The following is an 11,789-nucleotide window of genomic DNA, read 5'->3' as shown; positions in this document are numbered from 1 at the left end:
TTTCATGTAGTAATGGCATGACAGAAGAACAATAGGATTAATTTTAATTAACAGTTAATATATTGTTTGTATGCATTAATTCTTAATCCTATTGTTCTGTCATTTACTATATGAAAATAACACAGAAAATAATCTATATAGAATGCTATAACTTTGTAATGTGTATAGTATTCTTTCTCTCTCTGTTCTAAGACCCAGACTCCAGTAGAACCCAGACTCCAGTAGAAGATTGGAGTCCCAGTAGAACCCAGACTCCAGTAGAGCCCAGACTCCAGTAGAAGGTTGGAGTCCCAGTAGAACCCATACTCCAGTAGAAGGTTGGAGTCCCAGTAGAGCCCAGACTCCAGTAGAAGGTTGGAGTCCCAGTAGAACCCAGACTCCAGTAGGACCCAGACTCCAGTAGAACCCAGACTCCAGTAGAACCCAGACTCCAGTAGAGCCCAGACTCCAGTAGAGGGTTGGAGTCCCAGTAGAACCCATACTCCAGTAGAAGGTTGGAGTCCCAGTAGAGCCCAGACTCCAGTAGAAGGTTGGAGTCCCAGTAGAACCCAGACTCCAGTAGGACCCAGACTCCAGTAGAGCCCGGACTCCAGTAGAGCCCAGACTCCAGTAGAGCCCAGACTCCAGTAGAGCCCAGACTCCAGTAGAGCCCAGACTCCAGTAGAGCCCAGACTCCAGTAGAGCCCAGACTCCAGTAGAGCCCAGACTCCAGTAGAATGTTTTTACAACACAGCCAGCCTGTCCAGTGTTCTATTTATTCTCCGTAATATAGGCCCTTTGAAATTTAGAAAATACTTTACTTTGTGACAAATGTATTACTCAGACAAACTAAAGATATTCCTTACAATTCCCAAATGGCAAAAAATGACATACTGTATGACCAGATCATAGAACTAGAACAACATCTTCTTAAACTTATGCATAAATCATTATTCGTAACAAATAACAGATTAAGCTACAATTTCCTGCATACAGTATATAACAGTTTTCAAATGCTTTAATTGTATTGAAGATTACAGTCCAAGGCTAGTTGGGCTTGAATGCTATGGATAGTTCAGTTAGACAGGTACGTTCAGTAATCATAGGTCCTGCTAAAACAAAATGTCCAAGGCAATACATCGTCTACAGTACTTAAGATCAATGCTGTGTGTGCTTGGATTTTTACAGCAGAATCAGGGTTCTTCTCTTCCAATTGGCTGGCTAAATATATCCGTGCCTCACAGCAACCAATCAGAACCAAGGATAACAGGAAGTAGAGCATGGAGCTAATAGAGGATTGGAGGAGGAGATTGGTCATGGTCAGAGATGAGAGGCCTGGGTTGATCCTCAGGGACTGGGCTGGCGGGGGGGGACACTGTAGGGACAGGAGACATGAAAGACAGGAAGTGAGGAACAACAGTTATTAACACCCAGGATTACAGAGTAGAGAATCATCACTTTTACTGCAGCAAGAGAGTAAGTTTGGAGATGCCTCTGATTGAAGATGGGTTAAGAGTGAAATGAGACTGATGTGTGAACAAGGCAAGCAGTCGTGCTACAACATAAAATTGACAGAGAATGAAGATTTGGTTCATCTGTTCAGAACATTCATACAGGTATTTACAGGGTACCATTTCAGACCCAGGTTATGGACCCTCGTGAAACCAGACTAGCCAATGACAGTTGATGTGAAAGTAAGAAAGACAGAGTTGACTTGAGAGGAAGCCAGTGAATGAATGCGTGATAGGGTTGGCTGAATGGCAACAGGTGCCTCATCTTGTCACTTACGAGGGGGGTCCTGCCGTCTCAAAAGCGGGCAAACTGTTCACTCAAAAGCCTCCCACTGAAAGGTAAACAGAGTCCTATGGTGTGAACATTCACGTCCATCTCAAAGAATAGATAAATAATGTCCTTATCATTGTAATGTGTCACTTCTTAGTAAACAAACTATCGACACAGTACTCAAACATAAATATTTATCACACTACACATTGACATTTGATTAAACACATTCTTTACCTATAAACAATGAATCTGCTATCGACAGTAAAGCATATTCAAAACAATATTGTCCCATATATGGTTAGTTTTAAGTATTTTTCAAAATAACTCCAACCAATGTTAGTAATACTAAAGTTAATCTTAGGTCATTATGTCATTCTCTGTTACTCCCCAGAATGCAATATGTTCAGTACAACAAAACAAAAGAACCAACATAAGAAAAAGTCACACTCAAAAACAAAAAAAAGAGGCAAGTAATGCAAGGCACACACAAACAGGCATATGACACTATCAAACAAACAGGCATATGACACTTTCAAACAAACAGGCATATGACACTTTCAAACAAACAGGCATATGACACTTTCAAACAAACAGGCATATGACACTTTCAAACAAACATTACACAAATCACACAAACACACAGAGTACTGTACAGACAGACACCAGTTAAAAGGCACTACAATACCCATTGCAGGGCAGGGCTCACAGGTCAGGTTTACATGCAGTTGGGAGAAGTACCTGTTTGTGAGCAGTAAGAAGAACTAGCTGGCTGGGGTACGGTGGTGGATCAGTATAACTACTGTACTGTAGCCTACAGCGGTATGGTGGTGGATCAGTATAACTACTGTACTGTAGCCTACAGCGGTATGGTGGTGGATCAGTATAACTACTGTACTGTAGCCTACAGCGGTATGGTGGTGGATCAGTATAACTACTGTACTGTAGCCTACAGCGGTATGGTGGTGGATCAGTATAACTACTGTACTGTAGCCTACAGCGGTATGGTGGTGGATCAGTATAACTACTGTACTGTAGCCTACAGCGGTATGGTGGTGGATCAGTATAACTACTGCACTGTAGCCTACAGTGCTGTTCATTCAACAACCCTAACAAAGTAATTTATCGTGACAATAGTAGATACGATTTTTTTTGAGCATTTAAGTGAAGGTTTAGACCCTTTTATAATTAGTTGTTTCATCCACCAACACGTTTGTGATCCCCAAGTATCTATAACTACTTTATTGCAATAGAGTAATTTAATGAGCCTATAGCTAGGTTTCTATCCAATTGGTGACAGCTTTTCATGTGAATATTTTTAAAATCCTCATAAAAACATGAACATTTTCCCATCACCAATGCATTTCTATCAAACAGACTAGTCTGTGTGTGATGACATACTGAAACAGTGCTGGCTAGCCTACATTATGAGATTATTATGGATGAGAGATTATTTTAATTATTCAAAATGGCAGCCAAGCATCAATCATCATTTCACCAGAATAGGACCCTCGCTATTTATTGGAAAGTAGCATGTAGCTCATCACCGTGCCCTTTCACCAACCCATTAAATCACAGCTTATTTCATCTGTAGCCTGATAAACCGTCTTCCCGATTCGTGAGAGGACCACACAACATATCACTAAAAATACAACAGAGCTCTGAACTGAATAAATATTTATTCCGCTTTTCCTCTATAGTAGAAAGTCCACGTACATTTGAGGTCATTTTTCAACATTACAACTGTTTTGGTATCCCCCCCAAATCATGCACAGCAATAATTCTCTGTACATCACTCAGATTGATCTTTACAACAAAACATTTGCATTGTTGCAAAAACAAAATGACAAATAGAAGAATCATATATATACAGTATATATATATATATATATATATTATACAGTGCATTCTGAAAGTATTCAGACCCCTTGACTTTTTCCACATTTTGTTACGTTACAGCCTTGTTCTACAATTAATTAAATTTATGTTTTTCCTAAAAAATCTACACACAATACCCCATAATGACATCACAATGCTCCATGATGACAAAGCGAAACCCGATTTTTAGAAGCCAAAGTAAAAGGCATGTCAGCCAGCTTGGAGTTTGCCAAAGGGCACTTAAAGGACTCTGACTATGAGAAACAAGATTCTCTGGTCTGATGAAACCAAGATTGAACTCTTTGGCCTAAATGCCAAGCGTCATGTCTGGAGGAAACCTAACACCATCCCTACGGTGAAGCATGGTGGTGGCAGCAACATACTGTGGGGATGTTTATAGGGACTGGAAGACTAGTCAGGTTCACCTTCCAACTGGACAACGACCCTAAGCACACAAAGACAACGCAAGAGTAGCTTCGGGACATGTCTCTAAATGTCCTTTAGTGACCCAGCCTGAGCCCGGATTTGAACCCGATCAAACATCTCTGGAAAGACCTGAAAATAGCTGTGTATCGACGCTCCCCATTCAACCTGACAGAGGTTGAGAGGATCTGCAGAGAAGTATGGGAGAAAGTCCCTAAATACAGGTGTGCCTTGTGGCGGCAAAGAAGACTCGATGCTGTACTCACTGCCAACGGTGCATCAACAAAGTACTGAGTAAAGGGCCAAGATACTTACGTAAATGTAATACATTTTTTTACATTAATTATTACTATAAAAACCTGATTTTGTAACGTCACAAAATGTGGAAATGTCAATGGATCGAAATACTCTCCGAAGGCACTGTATGTATGCATGCAGGTATGTATGTACGGTGCCTTGCACAAGTATTCATCCCCTTTGGTTTTTTTTCATATTTTGTTACATTACAATGTGTCATTTAAATTGACTTCTATTTGAATTTCATGGAATGGACATAACACAAAATAGTTCAAATTGGTGAAGTACATTTTTATTTTATTTTTTTTAATCGGGAAAAAAAACGGAAAAGATGTATGAAGCCTTTGCAATGAAAAAAAAAAAAAAAAATTCATAAAAAGTAAAACATGGTGCGTGCATATGTATTCACCCTTTTGCTGTGAAGCCCTAAATAAGATCTGGTGCAACCAATTACCTTCAGAAGTCACACAATTAGTTAAATAAAGTCCACCTGTGTGCAATCTAAGTGTCACATGATCAGTCACATAATCCCAGTATATATACACCTGTTCTGAAAGGCCCTAGAGTCTGCAACACCACTAAGCAAGCGGCACAACCAAGCAAGCAGCACTAAGACCAAGGAGCTCTCCAAACAGGTCAGGGACAAAGTTGTGGAGAAGTACAGATCAGGGTTGGGTTATAAAAACATCAGACATTTTGAACATCAAGGGGCATCATTAAATCCATTCTTAAAAAATATGGCATCACCATAAACCTGCCAAGAGAGGGCCACCCACCAAAACTCACAGATCAGGCAAGGAGGGCATTAATCAGAGAGGCAACAAAGAGACCAAAGATAACCCTGAAGGAGCTGCAAAGCTCCACAGCGGAGATCGGAGTATATGTCCATAGGACCTCTTTAAGCCGTACACTCCAAAGAGCTGGGCTTTACAGAAGAGTGGCCAGGAAAAAAAGCCATTGCTTAAAGAAAACAATAAGCAAACATGTTTGGTGTTTGCCAAAAGGCATGTGGGGGACTCCCCAAGCATATAGAAGAAGGTACTCTGGTCAGATGAGACTAAAATGTAGCTTTTTCGCCTTCAAGGAAAATGCTATGTCTGGCGCAAACCCAACACTTCTCATCACCCCGAGAACATCATCCCCACATCATGTTGTTTGGATGTTTTTCCATCGGCAAGGACTGGGAAACTGGTTAGAATTGAAGGAATGATGGATGGCGCTAAATACAGGGAAATTCTTGAGGGAAACCTGTTTCAGTCTTCCAGTGATTTGAGACTGGGATGGAGGTTCACCTTACAGCAGGACAATGACCCTAAGCATACTGCTAAAGCAACACTCGAGTAGTTTAAGGGAAAACATTTAAATGTCTTGGAATGGCCAAAGATCAGACTTCAATCCAATTGAGAATTTTTGGTCTGACTTAAATATTGCTTTACACCAGCAGAACCCATCCAACTTGAAGGAGCAGTTTTTCCCTTGAAGATTGGACAAAAAAAATCCCAGCGTCTAGATGTGCCAAGCTTATAGAAACATACCAAGAAACTTGCAGCTGTAATTGCTGCAAAAGGTGGCTCTAGAAAGTATTGACTTTGAGGGGGTGAATAGTTATGCATGCTCAAGTTTTGTTTCGTCTTATTTATTGTGTTTCATAATAAAAAATATTTAGCATCTTCAAAGTGGTAGGCATATGTCGTAAATCAAATGATACAACCCCCCAGGTTGTAGGGCAACAAAATAGGAAAAATGACAAGAGGGTGAATACTTAAGCAAGCCACTGTATGTATGTATGTATGTGTGTGTGTGTATATATACACACACACAACCTTTCAAAAGTTTGGGGTCACTTAGAAATGTCCCTGTTTTTGAAAGAAAAGCTATTTTTTTGTCCATTAAAATTACATCAGCAATTGATTAGAAATACAGTGAAGACATTGTTAATGTTGTAAATTACTATTCTAGCTGGAAACGGCTGATTTTTATTATGGAATATCTACATCGGCATATAGAGGCCCATTGTCAACCAACACTCCTGTGTTCCAATGGCACGTTGTGTGAGCTAATCCAGGTTTATCATTTTATAAGGCTAATTGATCATTATAAAACCCTTTTGCAATTATGTTAGCACAGCTGAAAACTGTTGTTCGGATTAAAGAAGCAATAAAACTGGCCTTCTTTAGACTAGTTGAGTATCTGGAGCATCAGCATTTGTGGGTTCGATTACAGGCTCAAAATGGCCAGAAACAAAGAACTTTCTACTGAAACGCTTCAGGAGTGATGCTTGCTGATAATGGGCCTCTGTACGCCTATGTAGATGTTCCTTTTTAAAAAAGCTATATAAAATATCAGCCGTTTCCAGCTACAGTAGTCATTTACAACATTAACAATTTCTACACTGTTTTTTTTATCAATTAGATACAATTTTAAATGGACGAAAATGTTTTGCTTTACTTTCAAAAATAAGGACATTTCTAGTGACCCCAAACCTTTGAACGGTAATGTATATCAAACGAATTCCCCCCCCCCAGAGTGGTCATGCTCTCTCTCTTCAGATGTGGCAGTCTGAATACTCCAACAGTGGCCTTTTTCTAGAGGAGAAAGAAGCATTGGCAGCTTCTGGTCGTAGTAACTCGGAGCGCTTTTTCTCTACATTTAACACAGACAGAGAAGGGGGTTAACAAAGCTAGGGGAAGAGAGGAGTTTGGTCACACACACACAAACAGAGAGACAGTGCAGGAAAGAGACAGCAAAGAAGACACCATTTTGTTTGTGGCGGGAATGAGTTTTGGGCTGTAAATGTCACTTACTCTTCTCTTTGGTAAGTTGTAATAATTGGGTCAATCTAATAGGATTTAAAGGGAGATTCAAAGATAGAATTTCTGATTTAGACAGGACCAGTTATTGACGAACATATAGACAAGCAGACAAGACTAGCGTCTTTCTTTATTCAGCACATAGAAATAACATATTTTATCCTGGCTCACCTATCATGCTTTTCCCCCCATTCCCTTTATTTTAATACAAAGACTAAAAGTACAAGAAGGCTGAATGAAGTCACAATAACAAACTCCTGTCCTTTTTTTCCCCGAGGTCACACAGTTGTTCATTTCATATGTGGGGTGGCAGGGTAGCCTAGTGGTTAGAGCGTTGGACTAGTAATCGGAAGGTTGCAAGTTCAAACCCCCGAGCTGACAAGGTACAAATCTGTCGTTCTGCCCCTGAACAGGCAGTTCTGCCCCTGAACCCACTGTTCCTAGGCCGTCATTGAAAATAAGAATTTGTTCTTAACTGACTTGCCTAGTAAAATAAATAAATAAAAATGTGCTGCAAATTATATATGTCACAATAGCAAGAGTTACAGTACATGCCACAAAATGCAATTTATTACAACGCTCTAAACGGCTATTGATCCAATTATTGCCATAATTTGCAGTTGTGCTGTTGGCAAATGGATGACTGATGACTCCTTTAAGTGTATCTCATCCATTCACTCCAACATTTCTGTATACAGTATATGTGTGCAGATCAGAATGACCTATTATTTCTGTGATATATGGTAATTACGCAACGGTTAGATTGAATGGTTTATAGCTAGCAAACATTTATTAATGTTAGTCACAACTCATCTTCCTATTGTATGCACAGCAAGAGAGGCACGGTGTAGTCACAATTATGGCATCCAGGCAGCACTCATTGGAGGGGATGAGAACAGAGGCTGTTGCTTTGGCAACATGGTTTCCACACCATGAAATGTAGCACCTTTGTTGTGGGATGGCCGAGGTGCACAGGCTATCAGTCGTTTCTTCTTTCATGCATGAATGCCTGAACAGTAATCCTACTGAGAGCCTCGCAACTCTTTCTTTCAGGGATGGTTGTTTTCTCCGTTCAGCCTTGTGTATATTTATATTAAAAAGACACAGAAAAAAAAAAAAAAAAAGATATTCAGAAATCCACAAGCATTTGATTATCAGAGTAAAAGTCTTTCACACAGCCTGTCAGGTGACCTTTGACATCATAAAACATGACTTTGTGGCCAATAATAACAACAACAACATGTTTACACAGAATGTCACAAATCATACAGAGTATTGGGTCTTTAAGGTGCGTTTTGATCAACTGATAATCAATAGAGATATATTAAATCATATTTTACTTTATGGTACATTAATGTACAGTACACATTCATAGTCATCCATTCATTGGGCGGATGCCCCCCCAATAAGTTATAATAATGAGAAAAAAGAAAAAAAACATTTACATTTATTGAAGTTATTTCACTGCGTGTGATACACATACGGCTCTCATTTGAAGAGGAACGTTAAGATGTTATCAGAAGAACCTCACAGTCTATAAAGTAAAGTTATTCTCTTACGGATAAGAAGACCCAGTATAGTTTTAACTTGACATTTGTTTTGATAATTCATTATCATCTGTACATGACTAAAACAATCCCCTTTGGATTACCATTTTGATTTACGATGATATTATAAATACTTCAACCTTCAATCTGGTGTTAATGTTAAAGATTTTTATTTTAAATTATTTTTACTATTTTATTATATATATATATATATATATATGTTTACAGAGGAATAAATCCCCATTGAATAGAAAAGACATATACATGCATGAAAGACAAGCAAAAGATTTTTCATCCTCAGGATGGTGCCAGGATGGTGTCGGTCCAATAGCGGTGGGTGCTGGTTCCACCAGTGCTTGGCCTGGGAACTTCCCAGTAGTGTGAAAGTACCAGGTGAGAGAGGCAGGAAGGAACGGAAGATAGAGGATAGACAAGGCTTTCCCTTGGTGGAATTGGGGGTAGACAAGGCTTCCCCTTGGTGGAATGGGGGGTAGACAAGGCTTTCCCTTGGTGGAATTGGGGGGTAGACAAGGCTTTCCCTTGGTGGAATTGGGGGTAGACAAGGCTTTCCCTTGGTGGAATTGGGGGTAGACAAGGCTTTCCCTTGGTGGAATTGGGGGTAGACAAGGCTTTCCCTTGGTGGAATTGGGGGATAGACAAGGCTTTCCCTTGGTGGAATTGGGGGATAGACAAGGCTTTCCCTTGGTGGAATTGGGGGTAGACAAGGCTTTCCCTTGGTGGAATTGGGGTGGGTAGACTGGTAAGCGCCAGAGGAGAGGGGAATGTTGTGGTGGGTTAGAGAGAGGAGGGGTGAGGGTTAGATAGAGGGGAGGGGTGAGGGTTAGAGTGACTGGTGAGGAGGGCGGATGATGAGGGATTGCTGAGGTGCCTGGCAGTCAGTAAGTCTTATTGCAGCAGCAGCAAGCAGAGTCTGTGTCTGTCTGTCTGTCCCTTCTCACACTGTCGAAATCAATTTCGTAACTGTTCCCCCTTCGGAACTGTGGAACAAAGAGAAGGAGAAGCTTCCAGGTATCTACAGTATATAGGCACTCAGAGAAACAACAGTGGAGCAACACAACCACAGCCAAAAAACACTTGGCCAATCAACAGGCATTTAGTTTGGCCAATTTTGGCGCAGGGTCCCATGTTGCTGCCTCCGTCTGAACATTCCTTTCATCCATTCATGATGAGTATTTGAATATCATAGTATTTCATACAGTTAAGATAACCCTTTCCCCAGATATATAAAAGGAGAATACCGTAAAATGCTAATTTCATGTCTTCAATCTCATTTCTCTGATATGCTACAACAAATGAACTGACAGCCTTTTCACATTCAACGTTTACTGCAGACCTGAGTTCAAATAGCATAGAAAACACCTGCTATATGGACCCAGGTCTAGTGTACTGTAGCCTATATACATGGACACAGAGCATGGTGTGGGCAGCAGAGCAGAAGGGATAGTAGCAATACTATGGAGGGTAAGTAGCTAGGAGGGGAGTGTTCAAGCCTTTTTTGGGGGGGCTTTTCCCTGAAATCAAATGTACAATAGCCTAAATGACACGTAACGATAAAAAGCAAAGAGCAACAAATATGTTTCAAAGTAATAAGATAAAACACAGAGGAAAAATAGGAACGGCATAAGGTGATTCCCATTGGTCCAACATGGGTTGAGGTGGACCGACATTGGGTTTTTGGGTAAATCAACCTTTCTGTCCCACATGATGTCACATAATCATGATAATATCATAGCTAGGTCTCGTCATCAAATGAATAAATACATCAAAATCAGGGGGGGGGGGGGGTGGAAACGGAGACACACAAAAATAAACCATTAAAATGATATGGCAACAACAAAAACCTGATATGCCCTTGTTTGTAGTTTGATAGTTTATGTTGGAGCTCCTATCAGGGGAATACTGGTTAAGGACATTAATTACTTGTAGTGTCTGCAAGTCCATGAAATTATATCCAATCTATCTAGTCTGGTGCTACCCGGCCAAACCTTATCAATTCAGTATCACAACTGAGTATTTTTTATCTATAGAGAAAAAATAAGTGTGCCTTACCTCTTCGGAAAACGTTGCTCATACTGTTCAAGTCCTTGCTGTGGAGACAAAGAAAAAACAAACACTTTTCAGTCATCAAGTCATTGGCACTTTTGTGTCACACTAGAAAGTTGAGAATACATAATAATAGTACTGCTTGACTGGCAATCCAAAACTGTATCAATTGAATTGCTGGAGATATTGTCAGTAGTAGTTTGTGGTCGTATCTGGCTTTGATTCAGCTCCAGCGTGTTCTATAGTCACACGTACAGGGTTGCAGGTGTGATTACTGTATATTACTGTATATGTATATATTGTACTCAATACCATCTACTGTATCTTGCCTATGCCGCTCTGTACCATCACTCATTCATATATCTTTATGTACATGTTCTTTATCCCTTTACACTTGTGTCTATAAGGTAGTAGTTTTGGAATTGTTAGCTAGATTACTTGTTGGTTATTACTGCATTGTCGGAACAAGCACAAGCATTTCGCTACACTCGCATTAACATCTGCTAACCATGTGCATGTGACAAATACAATTTGATTTGATTGCAGGGTACAGTGTTCAATAGTCACATGTACAGGGTTGCAGGTGTGATTGCAGGGTACCGTGTTCTATAGTCACATGTACAGGGTTGCAGGTGTGATTGCAGTGTACAGTGTTCTATAGTCACATGTACAGGGTTGCAGGTGTGATAGCAGGGTACAGTGTTCTATAGTCACATGTACAGGGTTGCAGGTGTGATTGCAGGTGTGGTTGCAGGTGTGATTGCAGGGTACAGTGTTCTATAGTCACATGTACAGGGTTGCAGGTGTGATAGCAGGGTACAGTGTTCTATAGTCACATGTACAGGGTTGCAGGTGTGATTGCAGGTGTGGTTGCAGGTGTGATTGCAGTGTACAGTGTTCTATAGTCACATGTACAGGGTTGCAGGTGTGATAGCAGGGTACAGTGTTCTATAGTCACATGTACAGGGTTGCAGGTGTGATAGCAGGGTACAGTGTTCTATAGTCACAT

At 40.4% G+C, this 11,789-nt stretch overlaps 1 protein-coding gene across 3 annotated transcripts in view; it reads right to left on the bottom strand.

Moving 5' to 3' along the window:
• Window positions 1-1,755: 1,755 nt before the first annotated feature.
• The window catches only part of LOC115144455 (brain-specific angiogenesis inhibitor 1-associated protein 2-like), a 150,337-nt gene continuing 140,303 nt past the window's right edge, over window positions 1,756-11,789 (bottom strand). For 2 of the 3 annotated variants that reach the window (XM_029685509.2, XM_029685511.2), the window contains 2 exons: window positions 10,787-10,824; window positions 9,403-9,714 (listed from right to left, as the gene is read on the bottom strand). In XM_029685509.2, the coding sequence (XP_029541369.1) occupies window positions 9,672-9,714; window positions 10,787-10,824 (81 nt within the window). In that variant the 3' untranslated portion in view covers window positions 9,403-9,671. Of the gene's footprint in view, window positions 1,823-9,402; window positions 9,715-10,786; window positions 10,825-11,789 lie in introns of those variants that run through there. The other variant, XM_029685510.2, reaches the window with a different exon arrangement.

The sequence above is a fragment of the Oncorhynchus nerka genome, linkage group LG16 (assembly GCF_034236695.1).
Source record: "Oncorhynchus nerka isolate Pitt River linkage group LG16, Oner_Uvic_2.0, whole genome shotgun sequence".
NCBI lineage: Eukaryota > Metazoa > Chordata > Actinopteri > Salmoniformes > Salmonidae > Oncorhynchus > Oncorhynchus nerka.
The sequence above is the reverse complement of the archived record's forward strand: the minus strand, read 5'-3'. Positions and strand labels throughout refer to the sequence as shown.